The following is an 18674-nucleotide window of genomic DNA, read 5'->3' as shown; positions in this document are numbered from 1 at the left end:
GTGGAACCATGCATACCGTATATAAAAAGACAAAAAATAAAGAGAAAAAAAATCTGTAAATTAACAATACTGTATGTTGTCTTTGATTTTGTGTATTTTGTAAATGAGAATGGAATATAAATAAATACATCAATGTTAAATACTGGTTATGAAAAATATAGTTAGGCTAAATGTTTCAACGTCAATTCTATTTTATGGTGTGTGAGATTTTTTTTCTTATATTTTCTCATTGTTGATTTATTATGGAGGTTGCACTCTGTTGTGCAAATGACCTTTTAGAATTACAATGGATAACAAAGAAACATGAAGATTAAAGAATAAAAACTGAATTTTGTGTTTCTGTCATTTGTACAGTTTTTTTTAGATCCAACAGAAACATATGCCATTAATGCAGATATAGCAAATAACTATGACTTGAAAATAGACAGTGGTGGTCATGACCTAAAGGCCACAAGCCCTCAGCCTCAGGTGCTGTGATTTATCTCTACAACTCCCAGACAGTATTTTGTCACCATTACTTGGCAATAGTAAAGTTTCTCCATGGCATTTGGTTATATTCTATAGGCCTATAACAGTAATGATAGTGATGATGATGATGTATTAAATGAAATAGGCTAAGCAGAATTCCTCCTCTTTTCTATGTATATAAATGTTTATATTTAATACTGTATATGATAATATAATAATAATAATGTCATCATCAAATACAGAAATAGATGAGTAAACACAGAAATAAATACGGTAGACAAACTCAATGATACATAAGACAATTAAGACAATTAAATAAACAAACAAATAATAATAAATGAATACATGGAAAAAATAAAAAAGGTCCAGAGCGGATCAAGGAGGGGCGGATACGGAAACGGTGTGTGCGGATTTATTTCCGGTGATAATTTCTGCAGTAACATTTCATAACGTCCCGTCCGTAATCATCAACAACCATAGTATTCAGTGAGCAGAAGGTGAGTCAGACTGTGTCTTCGCCGCTCTTCGGCATTCTAGTTTCTTCAATATACACGAGCTGCATTTTACTAACGGGATGAATGATTAAGACAAGTGTATGTCAAGCTACGGCTAGCACTAGTAAGCTAGCTAGTTATTGCTATGCCTATGCGTGCTTTAGTGTCAACTGTCAAACCGCAGTAGAAGGCTATGGACCAGAGCTAGGTCTGTGTCATTGTCAGAGCTGTCAGACCAACAAAAATGAAAGCCTGGTACCGAGGCTAGTCAGACCCAGACTAGATGTATTTATTTCTGTATGGTACGTGTAGACATATTAAAAGTAACATAGCACATAGAGCACACATACAATGTTGTTAACAATAATAATATAATAAACAAACTAGCATTTCATGTAATTTTAAATTGATAGCCAGTCAATCAATATACACATCATTGTTATTCTACATAATGATGCCGATTTGTGATATTACGTAATATCATCATGCAATGACATCACTGCAATGTCATTTATCATCTATTAATAACAAATTGACCTGCCATGATGATTATTAGAGGTACAGCTGTTGAGGAAGTGTGCTGAATTGAGTTTTATGCTGTTCTGTGCCTCATTCTTTCTCTAACACAAGTGCCTTTCAAATCTGTTTACATCAAGGTCTCCTGCTGCCACAACATCTAATGCTGCCCTGTGTCCTCCGTATTGCTCGGCCTGTCTACACCTCTGTTGCCTCAACCCGGTCTTTGGCCAACTTCAGACCGCACATGGACCCAGACCCTAGTCGGCCCGTTGAGAGGGCGATCAGAACCAAGCTGACTAACATGCTTGAACCAGAGCACTTGGAGGTCCACAATGAAAGCCACATGCATTCCGTGCCTCCTGGTTCTGAGTCCCACTTCAGAGTCCTTGTGGTCAGCCCAAGGTTTGATGGTCTGTCGTTGATACAGCGCCACCGCCTGGTCCACGACACATTGAGTGAGGAGCTGAGTAGCTGTGTTCATGCACTGGCTATCCAGGCTAAGACCCCACAGCAGTGGGGGAGTAACCCTAGCCTGGCCAAGAGTCCACAATGCCTGGGAGGATCCAGGGGCGACCACACAGTGGAGGAAAAGTTGAAGGCTGGACGAGAGTGAGTCACAGGACTCCAGGCTGGACTGGACTGGACGGAATTGGTTAGAATTTACCATATTCGTACCCCTTTTGCTTCATACTCCCTGCTCCCTGAGTAGCTGTCAGCTGTGTAAATACAATCTATAATTTGCTGACAATATTAGAGAAGAATAATAACGTTTTTTTAAATGATTGAACACAAATGGTCAACAGTTCTATAAACCAACATCCTTTATATTTCACATTAACCAATAAAGAAATAAAATGCTTATTTTAAGTTTTAAGTTAATAATGTATTTGAGTACCCTGATTTGCCTGATTTCTACCCCCTACAATTGCTGTCAACCTTTTTTGTTTGTAGTCAACTCCAATTTCCAACTCTCAACACAGGAAGTACAACATCAGTTTCAACATCTTGCTTCGTTGACCCAAATTGAATACATGACACCTTATACACTTATACACTAGCCCAGCAACAAACAACTGATTTTTACTGCCACATTTACAAATGCTGTATGTCAACAGATAACCTCATGTTGGTCTAAATTCTAAAACCAAATGTACAAGGCCAGGCTAGGGTTAGTGAAGTGAAGAGAAGTTCACATTGTAGACTGAAACAAATATGTCCTGTATTTTCTTGCATTGCTATTGAGAAACATCTGACTCAAGTATATGCAAATAGATCAATAATAGTATAGGCATTATAGGGGTTAAGAGACGGCTTAAAGCTAACGGCTTTGTCGGCTTATCAGTAATTATCAGATTTGTCACTGGTGTGACTCATTTATCATACTTGATACTTGACTATGTTCTGTGATGTCTCCTGTGCTATCCGAATCCGATTGATTGATTGAAATATTTATTAACAGTTTGCAGAATTACTGTACATTTCAAGCACAAACTCAATACAAAGACTGTTACTGTGAGTGGACGACCCAATTAAGTATTAAACTCGTTTACAAGAGGTTCAATTCATCAAAACATTTAGAGACGTACAACTAGACACTTCTATATAGTCAAAGAACAGAACAGGAATTCATCATAAAGGAGGTAAAAAGGGAAAAGAAACATACAGTGAGGGGAAAAAGGGTTGGGGCATTCAGATTTTACGGGGGCCAGTTTCGAATTGCAGCTGTCCGTAGGTGCCCTTTGAGAGCAGTTTTGAAGGAGTCAAGGGATTTGCATGTCTTAATGACTGTTGGTAGGGCGTTCCACATTTTGGTGGCATAGGAGCGAAAATAATTTAGTCCCTCGTTTGTGCCGAATCTGGGTTGTACATGGTTCGTTGCACTCCCCCTGGTGTTGTCGGTGTGGACTTCGTTAACATTAAGGAAGTATCCACCCATCTTGGTGGTGTATCAAATCTTGTGGACCAGACCCATTTCAAGATGCTGTACTCTGTCGTCAACCTAAGAGTGGGCAGGGGTGAGGTGGGTTCGGGGGGTGAGGCCAAGTAGGAGCCTGACCAGTTTGTTTTGGGAAGTCTGGAGCCTAGTTTTGGCTTGTTCTATTGTCCGGGACAACTAATAAATCTTTCCGGACAAGTGTATTCAAAATGTAATTGTCCGTTGGACAAGTGACTCTTGGTTTCATGTTTTCTGAGCCAACGATATTGTTTGACATTATTTTGCTGTGTTTTTGGAATACATGAAATGTATGACCACAGACATTAGTTGATTTATAATGTATTTGTGTGCTCGTGCCTCAAAAAGTTAATAGTCAAGCCCACATACTTAAACCTAGAAACCCCTTTCAGCTTATTGTGGAGACACATGCTGGAACTTTTTACTTTACACTTTGGCATGCTACTACTCCTACATACTTACGCCTAGAAACCCCATTCAAACCTATTTAGGTTCATCTTACGGTGGACATGTTTGCCTGAAAAGGAATCTTTGAAATGTTTCATAGTTTTAGAAATATAAGGCTTTCAAATTTGAGACCTTTATAATGGGGCTCAATGGCAGCTCTATGGCATGTCAAAAATCACTTTCACCTAGAAATTCCATTCACACTTTTTATAATTCAGTTTACTGTGGGCACACATGCTGGAACTTTTTACTTTGAAATGTTTTGTAGTTTCTTAGTTATTTAACTTAAACGCCCAATGCATTGTCTGTTTTTAAAGTTTTAAAGAGGTTTCTACTTTCTAGGTGTAAGTATGTAGTATGTAGGGTACCTTTAGTAGGCCTATAATTGGCTTGTTTAATCTGAATCCAACATATATAAAACATATATTTGACAAATATATATTGTTTGTTCAAATTGGGGCGAGCCGTCTCTCTCTCTCTCTAGAGAGAGAGGTCATCAGCCTCTTTTGTTTGAGTGTGCTGGGTCGTTACTACAACAAGAACAACAACAACAACAGATCCACCTGTTGGTGGCGCTGTAACTGGCCAATGTGAAAAGGAATCTTTCACAGACTTTCATACTAGGCTGAGGAATATATCATATATTATATTATATTATCATATATATACACACACACTGTCTGACAGCTAAAACGTTTCCCCGCTTTAGCCTCTCTGCGTTATACGATATAGACGCCATACAAGTGTATTGTGAATCAATGGATTGAGTGCTATCCTTACTTTCATGCAAAGCACCAACTTCAGTGTTTACGGACTGACCTATAATAACAATAGGCCTATACCCTATAGCCTACAATAGCACAGTGAGTGACAGACTGGGGGGTCCGGGGAACCCATGCAGTACCTACCTGTCAGTTGCTGGGGTGCGGGTACCCCCAGTAGGCCTACCTACCTGTCAGTTGCTGTCGTTTTTTTTAAATGAATTGAACAAGGTGGACCCTCTTGTAAACAAGTGTAATGCTTTATTTTATTGGGTCGTCCACTCACAGTTAACAGTCTTTGTATTGAGTTTGAAATACGGACGGCTACAATTCGATAATGGCCCCTGTAAAATCTGAATCCCCCCCCCCCCCCACACTGTATATGTTTCTTTTCCCTTTTTACCTCCTTTATGATGAATTCCTGTTCTGTTCTTTGAATATTCTTTGTATATAGAAGTGTCTAATTGTACGTCTCTAAATGTTTTGATGAATTGAACAAGGTGGACCCTCTTGTAAACAAGTGTAATGCTTAATTGGGTCGTCCACTCACAGTTAACAGTCAAGGACAAAACGAGGATAAAAAAAAAAAAAAAAAAAAAGATGGGCTATAACTCATCGTTTTTTTCATTTTTTTCAAATCCTCAAAAATGATGAAAAACGGCGTGCTATAGTATGCCGTACGATATGGGCTATAGCCCATGGTCCAAAATGATGACGTTCTCTCTACCGCAACATACTTAAAAGTATAGCGGTGGGCCCAGGCCGTGGCGTAACGGTCTGGGCACCTGACTGGTAATCCAGTCGCAGTGTGCCGCGGGTTCGACTCCCGAGCCCGACACGGCCTTTACTGCATGTCATCCCCCCATCTCTCTCCCGTTTCCTGTCAGCCTACTGTCTGTCCCTTCAAAAAATCAATAAAAGGCATAAGCCGCAAAAAAATATCTTAAAAAAAAAAAAAAAAAAAAAGTATAGCGGTGTATGAGAATGGGTGTTGCGGAGGATGAGAAACATTAGCATTGTGCTATATATAGGAGCAATGGGACTTGAACAAAGAATGTCCGTACAGAGAGACTGATCATTAGACCATTGCACCATCAGTCAGACACACCCTGTGTTAGCCCTCAGTTAGTAAAGTTGAAACACTCCAGCATTAAGCTATAGGAGAACAGGGATTTGAACATTTAGAGGTGTATTAACTGAAGGCTCACAGCCTCAGCCTGATAACCTCAAAAGTCTCATATCTCCCCTGAGCCATAGGCAGTTGCTTTGGCTTAGTGGTTAAGATGTTGGCCTTCAGTGCAGGGGACCTGTGTTCGATTCCTGGGTGTTACACTCTGATGAACGTGAGTCTATGTTCAACTCTTGATTCTTTCAACTTTACTATCTGAAGGCTAACATACAAAAGATCGCTTCAACAGTACAAAGAGGCAGATGTTACTGAGTGATGTTGTAGTAGGGGCTATTCAGCACAGAGAGTTCATGTTCAAATCCCACTCTTCCTAAAGTTTAATGCAAGTTATTGAGCTTCATTTACTGCTATTCTAGCAGTGGCTCACAGCCTCAGCCTGACTACCTCAAAACTCTAATTGTCGTAGTGGTTAAGATGTTGGCTTTCCACGTGGGAGACCAGGGTTCGATTCCCGGCTGTTACACTATCATACAAAAGAAAACCTCAACAACAGCGCTAAGAAACATCTGATTAATATGATTCTGTGTTATTTAAACTTTACTGAAGGCTAACGCACAAAAGATCACTTCAAAATTACCAGGAGACTTTGCCTGAGAGTGTCTGACTGATGGTGCGGTGGTCTAATCATCAGGCTTTCAGTACAGACATTCCATGTTCAAGTCCTGTTCCTCCTACAGCTCAATGCTGCAGTAATTTGAACTTTTCAAGGCTTGAATAAAAAATTTAAACTCAAAAGCACCAGGAGACATCTGCTGATTGCCCAAAGGTGCCTTGGCTCAATGGTGTGGAGCGCTTGACCTGTTGCCTCTGCTACAGACAGTTGGCAGGTTCAAGTCCCATGTCATGACATCAAGGTGCTGGAGGACTCTCTCCCCCTGTTTCCTGAGATGTAACGGTTGGGGCTTATGTCTGAAAGAACCCTGTCCAGCTAACCTTTTACCATGAAAATGTCCAATTTAACATAAATGGTAAATGGTGCATTTATATAGTGCCTTTAGTGCACAATCTCTGTAAAGCGCCAAGGCGCTTTACAGAGATTGTGCATTACATTCACCCATTCATACACCGATGGCAGCGGAAACCATGCAAGGCACCAACTAGCACATCGGGAGCAATTAGGGGTTCAGTGTCTTGCTCAAGGACACTTAGACGGTGACTCTGGGGGAGCCCGGGTTTGAACTGGCAACCTTGCGGTTACCATCCAGGCACTCTACCCCTGAGCCACTGCCGCCCCACAAGGCACCTTGGGGCATTCAGCAGATGTCTCCTGGTGCTTTTGAGTTTTTATTTTCTATTCTAGCCTTGAAAAATTCAAATTACTGCAGCTTTGGTTGAGTATTAGTTTTGTTTGAGTTTTGAACCAGTAACCTTTGGATTACGAACCTCAGATTTATCTTTTGAGCCACACAGGCATGTAAGGTACAATCGGGAACTTATATTTAACCAGCCGTTTAGAATTTAGATGGACAGTGAAAATGTTCTTCAGGAGAGTTGAACCCTGAATGTTCTGTTTATAAAGCCCCGGTTTATCTTCGGTGCCACATTGGCATTTGAGGTGCAATCGGGAACTTATATTTAACCAACCGTTTAGAATTTAGATAGATTTTTTCTTTTTTTTTCAAATCCTCAAAAATGATGAAAAACGCCGTGCTATAGTATGCCGTACGATATGGGCTATAGCCCATGGTCCAAAATGATGAAAAACGAGGATAAAAAAATTAATTCAAAAATTCAAAAAACGATGGGCTATAACCCATCGTTTTTTTTATTTTTTCATTTTTTTCAAATCCTCAAAAATTATGAAAAATGGCGTGCTATAGTATGCCGTACGATATGGGCTATAGCCCATGGTCCAAAATGATGACGTTCTCTCTACCGCAACATACTTAAAAGTATAGCGGTGTATGAGAATGGGTGTTGCGGAGGATGATAAACATTAGCATTGTGCTATATATAGGAGCAATGGGACTTGAACATAGAATGTCCGTACAGAGAGACTGATCATTAGACCATTGCACCATCAGTAAGACACACAGTGAACATCTCCTGGTAATTGTGTGTGTTAGCCCTCAGTTAGTAAAGTTGAAACACTCCAGCATTAAGCTATAGGAGAACAGGGATTTGAACATTTAGAGGTGTATTAACTGAAGGCTCACAGCCTCAGCCTGATAACCTCAAAAGTCTCATATCTCCCCTGAGCCATAGGCAGTTGCTTTGGCTTAGTGGTTAAGATGTTGGCCTTCAGTGCAGGGGACCTGTGTTCGATTCCTGGGTGTTACACTCTGATGAACGTGAGTCTATGTTCAACTCTTGATTCTTTCAACTTTACTATCTGAAGGCTAACATACAAAAGATCGCTTCAACAGTACAAAGAGGCAGATGTTACTGAGTGATGTTGTAGTAGGGGCTATTCAGCACAGAGAGTTCATGTTCAAATCCCACTCTTCCTAAAGTTTAATGCAAGTTATTGAGCTTCATTTACTGCTATTCTAGCAGTGGCTCACAGCCTCAGCCTGACTACCTCAAAACTCTAATTGTCGTAGTGGTTAAGATGTTGGCTTTCCACGTGGGAGACCAGGGTTCGATTCCCGGCTGTTACACTATCATACAAAAGAAAACCTCAACAACAGCGCTAAGAAACATCTGATTAATATGATTCTGTGTTATTTAAACTTTACTGAAGGCTAACGCACAAAAGATCACTTCAAAATTACCAGGAGACTTTGCCTGAGAGTGTCTGACTGATGGTGCAGTGGTCTAATCATCAGGCTTTCAGTACAGACATTCCATGTTCAAGTCCTGTTCCTCCTACAGCTCAATGCTGCAGTAATTTGAACTTTTCAAGGCTTGAATAAAAAATTAAAACTCAAAAGCACCAGGAGACATCTGCTGATTGCCCAAAGGTGCCTTGGCTCAATGGTGTGGAGCGCTTGACCCGTTGCCTCTGCTACAGACAGTTGGCAGGTTCAAGTCCCATGTCATGACATCAAGGTGCTGGAGGACTCTCTCCCCCTGTTTCCTGAGATGTAACGGTTGGGGCTTATGTCTGAAAGAACCCTGTCCAGCTAACCTTTTACCATGAAAATGTCCAATTTAACATAAATGGTAAATGGTGCATTTATATAGTGCCTTTAGTGCACAATCTCTGTAAAGCGCCAAGGCGCTTTACAGAGATTGTGCATTACATTCACCCATTCATACACCGATGGCAGCGGAAACCATGCAAGGCACCAACTAGCACATCGGGAGCAATTAGGGGTTCAGTGTCTTGCTCAAGGACACTTAGACGGTGACTCTGGGGGAGCCCGGGTTTGAACTGGCAACCTTGCGGTTACCATCCAGGCACTCTACCCCTGAGCCACTGCCGCCCCACAAGGCACCTTGGGGCATTCAGCAGATGTCTCCTGGTGCTTTTGAGTTTTTATTTTCTATTCTAGCCTTGAAAAATTCAAATTACTGCAGCTTTGGTTGAGTATTAGTTTTGTTTGAGTTTTGAACCAGTAACCTTTGGATTACGAACCTCAGATTTATCTTTTGAGCCACACAGGCATGTAAGGTACAATCGGGAACTTATATTTAACCAGCCGTTTAGAATTTAGATGGACAGTGAAAATGTTCTTCAGGAGAGTTGAACCCTGAATGTTCTGTTTATAAAGCCCCGGTTTATCTTCGGTGCCACATTGGCATTTGAGGTGCAATCGGGAACTTATATTTAACCAACCGTTTAGAATTTAGATAGATTTTTTCTTTTTTTTTCAAATCCTCAAAAATGATGAAAAACGCCGTGCTATAGTATGCCGTACGATATGGGCTATAGCCCATGGTCCAAAATGATGAAAAACGAGGATAAAAAAATAAATTCAAAAATTCAAAAAACGATGGGCTATAACCCATCGTTTTTTTCATTTTTTCATTTTTTTCAAATCCTCAAAAATTATGAAAAATGGCGTGCTATAGTATGCCGTACGATATGGGCTATAGCCCATGGTCCAAAATGATGAAAAACGAGGATAAAAAAAAAATCAAAAATTAAAAAAAAGATGGGCTATAACTCATCGTTTTTTTTCATTTTTTAATTTTTTTCAAATCCTCAAAAATGATGAAAAACAGCGTGCTATAGTATGCCGTACGATATGGGCTATAGCCCATGGTCCAAAATGATGACGTTCTCTCTACCGCAACATACTTAAAAGTATAGCGGTGTATGAGAATGGGTGTTGCGGAGGATGATAAACATTAGCATTGTGCTATATATAGGAGCAATGGGACTTGAACATAGAATGTCCGTACAGAGAGACTGATCATTAGACCATTGCACCATCAGTAAGACACACAGTGAACATCTCCTGGTAATTGTGTGTGTTAGCCCTCAGTTAGTAAAGTTGAAACACTCCAGCATTAAGCTATAGGAGAACAGGGATTTGAACATTTAGAGGTGTATTAACTGAAGGCTCACAGCCTCAGCCTGATAACCTCAAAAGTCTCATATCTCCCCTGAGCCATAGGCAGTTGCTTTGGCTTAGTGGTTAAGATGTTGGCCTTCAGTGCAGGGGACCTGTGTTCGATTCCTGGGTGTTACACTCTGATGAACGTGAGTCTATGTTCAACTCTTGATTCTTTCAACTTTACTATCTGAAGGCTAACATACAAAAGATCGCTTCAACAGTACAAAGAGGCAGATGTTACTGAGTGATGTTGTAGTAGGGGCTATTCAGCACAGAGAGTTCATGTTCAAATCCCACTCTTCCTAAAGTTTAATGCAAGTTATTGAGCTTCATTTACTGCTATTCTAGCAGTGGCTCACAGCCTCAGCCTGACTACCTCAAAACTCTAATTGTCGTAGTGGTTAAGATGTTGGCTTTCCACGTGGGAGACCAGGGTTCGATTCCCGGCTGTTACACTATCATACAAAAGAAAACCTCAACAACAGCGCTAAGAAACATCTGATTAATATGATTCTGTGTTATTTAAACTTTACTGAAGGCTAACGCACAAAAGATCACTTCAAAATTACCAGGAGACTTTGCCTGAGAGTGTCTGACTGATGGTGCAGTGGTCTAATCATCAGGCTTTCAGTACAGACATTCCATGTTCAAGTCCTGTTCCTCCTACAGCTCAATGCTGCAGTAATTTGAACTTTTCAAGGCTTGAATAAAAAATTAAAACTCAAAAGCACCAGGAGACATCTGCTGATTGCCCAAAGGTGCCTTGGCTCAATGGTGTGGAGCGCTTGACCCGTTGCCTCTGCTACAGACAGTTGGCAGGTTCAAGTCCCATGTCATGACATCAAGGTGCTGGAGGACTCTCTCCCCCTGTTTCCTGAGATGTAACGGTTGGGGCTTATGTCTGAAAGAACCCTGTCCAGCTAACCTTTTACCATGAAAATGTCCAATTTAACATAAATGGTAAATGGTGCATTTATATAGTGCCTTTAGTGCACAATCTCTGTAAAGCGCCAAGGCGCTTTACAGAGATTGTGCATTACATTCACCATCTCTGTAAAGCGCCAAGGCGCTTTACAGAGATTGTGCATTACATTCACCCATTCATACACCGATGGCAGCGGAAACCATGCAAGGCACCAACTAGCACATCGGGAGCAATTAGGGGTTCAGTGTCTTGCTCAAGGACACTTAGACGGTGACTCTGGGGGAGCCCGGGTTTGAACTGGCAACCTTGCGGTTCCCATCCAGGCACTCTACCCCTGAGCCACTGCCGCCCCACAAGGCACCTTGGGGCATTCAGCAGATGTCTCCTGGTGCTTTTGAGTTTTTATTTTCTATTCTAGCCTTGAAAAATTCAAATTACTGCAGCTTTGGTTGAGTATTAGTTTTGTTTGAGTTTTGAACCAGTAACCTTTGGATTACGAACCTCAGATTTATCTTTTGAGCCACACAGGCATGTAAGGTACAATCGGGAACTTATATTTAACCAGCCGTTTAGAATTTAGATGGACAGTGAAAATGTTCTTCAGGAGAGTTGAACCCTGAATGTTCTGTTTATAAAGCCCCGGTTTATCTTCGGTGCCACATTGGCATTTGAGGTGCAATCGGGAACTTATATTTAACCAACCGTTTAGAATTTAGATAGATTTTTTCTTTTTTTTTCAAATCCTCAAAAATGATGAAAAACGCCGTGCTATAGTATGCCGTACGATATGGGCTATAGCCCATGGTCCAAAATGATGAAAAACGAGGATAAAAAAATAAATTCAAAAATTCAAAAAACGATGGGCTATAACCCATCGTTTTTTTCATTTTTTCATTTTTTTCAAATCCTCAAAAATTATGAAAAATGGCGTGCTATAGTATGCCGTACGATATGGGCTATAGCCCATGGTCCAAAATGATGAAAAACGAGGATAAAAAAAAATCAAAAATTAAAAAAAAGATGGGCTATAACTCATCGTTTTTTTCATTTTTTCATTTTTTTCAAATCCTCAAAAATGATGAAAAACAGCGTGCTATAGTATGCCGTACGATATGGGCTATAGCCCATGGTCCAAAATGATGACGTTCTCTCTACCGCAACATACTTAAAAGTATAGCGGTGTATGAGAATGGGTGTTGCGGAGGATGATAAACATTAGCATTGTGCTATATATAGGAGCAATGGGACTTGAACATAGAATGTCCGTACAGAGAGACTGATCATTAGACCATTGCACCATCAGTAAGACACACAGTGAACATCTCCTGGTAATTGTGTGTGTTAGCCCTCAGTTAGTAAAGTTGAAACACTCCAGCATTAAGCTATAGGAGAACAGGGATTTGAACATTTAGAGGTGTATTAACTGAAGGCTCACAGCCTCAGCCTGATAACCTCAAAAGTCTCATATCTCCCCTGAGCCATAGGCAGTTGCTTTGGCTTAGTGGTTAAGATGTTGGCCTTCAGTGCAGGGGACCTGTGTTCGATTCCTGGGTGTTACACTCTGATGAACGTGAGTCTATGTTCAACTCTTGATTCTTTCAACTTTACTATCTGAAGGCTAACATACAAAAGATCGCTTCAACAGTACAAAGAGGCAGATGTTACTGAGTGATGTTGTAGTAGGGGCTATTCAGCACAGAGAGTTCATGTTCAAATCCCACTCTTCCTAAAGTTTAATGCAAGTTATTGAGCTTCATTTACTGCTATTCTAGCAGTGGCTCACAGCCTCAGCCTGACTACCTCAAAACTCTAATTGTCGTAGTGGTTAAGATGTTGGCTTTCCACGTGGGAGACCAGGGTTCGATTCCCGGCTGTTACACTATCATACAAAAGAAAACCTCAACAACAGCGCTAAGAAACATCTGATTAATATGATTCTGTGTTATTTAAACTTTACTGAAGGCTAACGCACAAAAGATCACTTCAAAATTACCAGGAGACTTTGCCTGAGAGTGTCTGACTGATGGTGCAGTGGTCTAATCATCAGGCTTTCAGTACAGACATTCCATGTTCAAGTCCTGTTCCTCCTACAGCTCAATGCTGCAGTAATTTGAACTTTTCAAGGCTTGAATAAAAAATTAAAACTCAAAAGCACCAGGAGACATCTGCTGATTGCCCAAAGGTGCCTTGGCTCAATGGTGTGGAGCGCTTGACCCGTTGCCTCTGCTACAGACAGTTGGCAGGTTCAAGTCCCATGTCATGACATCAAGGTGCTGGAGGACTCTCTCCCCCTGTTTCCTGAGATGTAACGGTTGGGGCTTATGTCTGAAAGAACCCTGTCCAGCTAACCTTTTACCATGAAAATGTCCAATTTAACATAAATGGTAAATGGTGCATTTATATAGTGCCTTTAGTGCACAATCTCTGTAAAGCGCCAAGGCGCTTTACAGAGATTGTGCATTACATTCACCATCTCTGTAAAGCGCCAAGGCGCTTTACAGAGATTGTGCATTACATTCACCCATTCATACACCGATGGCAGCGGAAACCATGCAAGGCACCAACTAGCACATCGGGAGCAATTAGGGGTTCAGTGTCTTGCTCAAGGACACTTAGACGGTGACTCTGGGGGAGCCCGGGTTTGAACTGGCAACCTTGCGGTTCCCATCCAGGCACTCTACCCCTGAGCCACTGCCGCCCCACAAGGCACCTTGGGGCATTCAGCAGATGTCTCCTGGTGCTTTTGAGTTTTTATTTTCTATTCTAGCCTTGAAAAATTCAAATTACTGCAGCTTTGGTTGAGTATTAGTTTTGTTTGAGTTTTGAACCAGTAACCTTTGGATTACGAACCTCAGATTTATCTTTTGAGCCACACAGGCATGTAAGGTACAATCGGGAACTTATATTTAACCAGCCGTTTAGAATTTAGATGGACAGTGAAAATGTTCTTCAGGAGAGTTGAACCCTGAATGTTCTGTTTATAAAGCCCCGGTTTATCTTCGGTGCCACATTGGCATTTGAGGTGCAATCGGGAACTTATATTTAACCAACCGTTTAGAATTTAGATAGATTTTTTCTTTTTTTTTCAAATCCTCAAAAATGATGAAAAACGCCGTGCTATAGTATGCCGTACGATATGGGCTATAGCCCATGGTCCAAAATGATGAAAAACGAGGATAAAAAAATAAATTCAAAAATTCAAAAAACGATGGGCTATAACCCATCGTTTTTTTCATTTTTTCATTTTTTTCAAATCCTCAAAAATTATGAAAAATGGCGTGCTATAGTATGCCGTACGATATGGGCTATAGCCCATGGTCCAAAATGATGAAAAACGAGGATAAAAAAAAATCAAAAATTAAAAAAAAGATGGGCTATAACTCATCGTTTTTTTCATTTTTTCATTTTTTTCAAATCCTCAAAAATGATGAAAAACAGCGTGCTATAGTATGCCGTACGATATGGGCTATAGCCCATGGTCCAAAATGATGACGTTCTCTCTACCGCAACATACTTAAAAGTATAGCGGTGTATGAGAATGGGTGTTGCGGAGGATGATAAACATTAGCATTGTGCTATATATAGGAGCAATGGGACTTGAACATAGAATGTCCGTACAGAGAGACTGATCATTAGACCATTGCACCATCAGTAAGACACACAGTGAACATCTCCTGGTAATTGTGTGTGTTAGCCCTCAGTTAGTAAAGTTGAAACACTCCAGCATTAAGCTATAGGAGAACAGGGATTTGAACATTTAGAGGTGTATTAACTGAAGGCTCACAGCCTCAGCCTGATAACCTCAAAAGTCTCATATCTCCCCTGAGCCATAGGCAGTTGCTTTGGCTTAGTGGTTAAGATGTTGGCCTTCAGTGCAGGGGACCTGTGTTCGATTCCTGGGTGTTACACTCTGATGAACGTGAGTCTATGTTCAACTCTTGATTCTTTCAACTTTACTATCTGAAGGCTAACATACAAAAGATCGCTTCAACAGTACAAAGAGGCAGATGTTACTGAGTGATGTTGTAGTAGGGGCTATTCAGCACAGAGAGTTCATGTTCAAATCCCACTCTTCCTAAAGTTTAATGCAAGTTATTGAGCTTCATTTACTGCTATTCTAGCAGTGGCTCACAGCCTCAGCCTGACTACCTCAAAACTCTAATTGTCGTAGTGGTTAAGATGTTGGCTTTCCACGTGGGAGACCAGGGTTCGATTCCCGGCTGTTACACTATCATACAAAAGAAAACCTCAACAACAGCGCTAAGAAACATCTGATTAATATGATTCTGTGTTATTTAAACTTTACTGAAGGCTAACGCACAAAAGATCACTTCAAAATTACCAGGAGACTTTGCCTGAGAGTGTCTGACTGATGGTGCAGTGGTCTAATCATCAGGCTTTCAGTACAGACATTCCATGTTCAAGTCCTGTTCCTCCTACAGCTCAATGCTGCAGTAATTTGAACTTTTCAAGGCTTGAATAAAAAATTAAAACTCAAAAGCACCAGGAGACATCTGCTGATTGCCCAAAGGTGCCTTGGCTCAATGGTGTGGAGCGCTTGACCCGTTGCCTCTGCTACAGACAGTTGGCAGGTTCAAGTCCCATGTCATGACATCAAGGTGCTGGAGGACTCTCTCCCCCTGTTTCCTGAGATGTAACGGTTGGGGCTTATGTCTGAAAGAACCCTGTCCAGCTAACCTTTTACCATGAAAATGTCCAATTTAACATAAATGGTAAATGGTGCATTTATATAGTGCCTTTAGTGCACAATCTCTGTAAAGCGCCAAGGCGCTTTACAGAGATTGTGCATTACATTCACCATCTCTGTAAAGCGCCAAGGCGCTTTACAGAGATTGTGCATTACATTCACCCATTCATACACCGATGGCAGCGGAAACCATGCAAGGCACCAACTAGCACATCGGGAGCAATTAGGGGTTCAGTGTCTTGCTCAAGGACACTTAGACGGTGACTCTGGGGGAGCCCGGGTTTGAACTGGCAACCTTGCGGTTCCCATCCAGGCACTCTACCCCTGAGCCACTGCCGCCCCACAAGGCACCTTGGGGCATTCAGCAGATGTCTCCTGGTGCTTTTGAGTTTTTATTTTCTATTCTAGCCTTGAAAAATTCAAATTACTGCAGCTTTGGTTGAGTATTAGTTTTGTTTGAGTTTTGAACCAGTAACCTTTGGATTACGAACCTCAGATTTATCTTTTGAGCCACACAGGCATGTAAGGTACAATCGGGAACTTATATTTAACCAGCCGTTTAGAATTTAGATGGACAGTGAAAATGTTCTTCAGGAGAGTTGAACCCTGAATGTTCTGTTTATAAAGCCCCGGTTTATCTTCGGTGCCACATTGGCATTTGAGGTGCAATCGGGAACTTATATTTAACCATCCGTTTAGAATTTAGATAGATTTTTTCTTTTTTTTTCAAATCCTCAAAAATGATGAAAAACGCCGTGCTATAGTATGCCGTACGATATGGGCTATAGCCCATGGTCCAAAATGATGAAAAACGAGGATAAAAAAATAAATTCAAAAATTCAAAAAACGATGGGCTATAACCCATCGTTTTTTTCATTTTTTCATTTTTTTCAAATCCTCAAAAATTATGAAAAATGGCGTGCTATAGTATGCCGTACGATATGGGCTATAGCCCATGGTCCAAAATGATGAAAAACGAGGATAAAAAAAAAATCAAAAATTAAAAAAAAGATGGGCTATAACTCATCGTTTTTTTTCATTTTTTCATTTTTTTCAAATCCTCAAAAATGATGAAAAACAGCGTGCTATAGTATGCCGTACGATATGGGCTATAGCCCATGGTCCAAAATGATGACGTTCTCTCTACCGCAACATACTTAAAAGTATAGCGGTGTATGAGAATGGGTGTTGCGGAGGATGATAAACATTAGCATTGTGCTATATATAGGAGCAATGGGACTTGAACATAGAATGTCCGTACAGAGAGACTGATCATTAGACCATTGCACCATCAGTAAGACACACAGTGAACATCTCCTGGTAATTGTGTGTGTTAGCCCTCAGTTAGTAAAGTTGAAACACTCCAGCATTAAGCTATAGGAGAACAGGGATTTGAACATTTAGAGGTGTATTAACTGAAGGCTCACAGCCTCAGCCTGATAACCTCAAAAGTCTCATATCTCCCCTGAGCCATAGGCAGTTGCTTTGGCTTAGTGGTTAAGATGTTGGCCTTCAGTGCAGGGGACCTGTGTTCGATTCCTGGGTGTTACACTCTGATGAACGTGAGTCTATGTTCAACTCTTGATTCTTTCAACTTTACTATCTGAAGGCTAACATACAAAAGATCGCTTCAACAGTACAAAGAGGCAGATGTTACTGAGTGATGTTGTAGTAGGGGCTATTCAGCACAGAGAGTTCATGTTCAAATCCCACTCTTCCTAAAGTTTAATGCAAGTTATTGAGCTTCATTTACTGCTATTCTAGCAGTGGCTCACAGCCTCAGCCTGACTACCTCAAAACTCTAATTGTCGTAGTGGTTAAGATGTTGGCTTTCCACGTGGGAGACCAGGGTTCGATTCCCGGCTGTTACACTATCATACAAAAGAAAACCTCAACAACAGCGCTAAGAAACATCTGATTAATATGATTCTGTGTTATTTAAACTTTACTGAAGGCTAACGCACAAAAGATCACTTCAAAATTACCAGGAGACTTTGCCTGAGAGTGTCTGACTGATGGTGCAGTGGTCTAATCATCAGGCTTTCAGTACAGACATTCCATGTTCAAGTCCTGTTCCTCCTACAGCTCAATGCTGCAGTAATTTGAACTTTTCAAGGCTTGAATAAAAAATTAAAACTCAAAAGCACCAGGAGACATCTGCTGATTGCCCAAAGGTGCCTTGGCTCAATGGTGTGGAGCGCTTGACCCGTTGCCTCTGCTACAGACAGTTGGCAGGTTCAAGTCCCATGTCATGACATCAAGGTGCTGGAGGACTCTCTCCCCCTGTTTCCTGAGATGTAACGGTTGGGGCTTATGTCTGAAAGAACCCTGTCCAGCTAACCTTTTACCATGAAAATGTCCAATTTAACATAAATGGTAAATGGTGCATTTATATAGTGCCTTTAGTGCACAATCTCTGTAAAGCGCCAAGGCGCTTTACAGAGATTGTGCATTACATTCACCATCTCTGTAAAGCGCCAAGGCGCTTTACAGAGATTGTGCATTACATTCACCCATTCATACACCGATGGCAGCGGAAACCATGCAAGGCACCAACTAGCACATCGGGAGCAATTAGGGGTTCAGTGTCTTGCTCAAGGACACTTAGACGGTGACTCTGGGGGAGCCCGGGTTTGAACTGGCAACCTTGCGGTTCCCATCCAGGCACTCTACCCCTGAGCCACTGCCGCCCCACAAGGCACCTTGGGGCATTCAGCAGATGTCTCCTGGTGCTTTTGAGTTTTTATTTTCTATTCTAGCCTTG

General features: G+C 41.1%; 1 protein-coding gene across 1 annotated transcript; it reads left to right on the top strand.

Moving 5' to 3' along the window:
- The first annotated feature begins 893 nt into the window (after positions 1-893).
- On the top strand, positions 894-2342 carry bola1 (bolA family member 1). The gene is made up of 2 exons (XM_083760627.1): positions 894-965; positions 1619-2342. The coding sequence occupies exon 2, from the start codon at positions 1642-1644 to the stop codon at positions 2092-2094; it is 453 nt and encodes a 150-aa protein (XP_083616753.1). The 5' UTR covers positions 894-965; positions 1619-1641; the 3' UTR covers positions 2095-2342.
- Positions 2343-18674: the final 16332 nt, after the last annotated feature.

This window comes from Protomyctophum parallelum, assembly GCF_964188405.1.
Source record: "Protomyctophum parallelum genome assembly, chromosome: 3".
Taxonomy (NCBI): Eukaryota; Metazoa; Chordata; class Actinopteri; order Myctophiformes; family Myctophidae; genus Protomyctophum; species Protomyctophum parallelum.
This window is presented reverse-complemented; position numbering and strand designations above follow the sequence as displayed.

Coding starts and splice junctions, on each gene's coding strand:
- bola1 (XM_083760627.1), top strand. CDS start 1,642: ATGCTGCCCTGTGTCCTCCGTATTGCTCGGCCTGTCTACACCTCTGTT.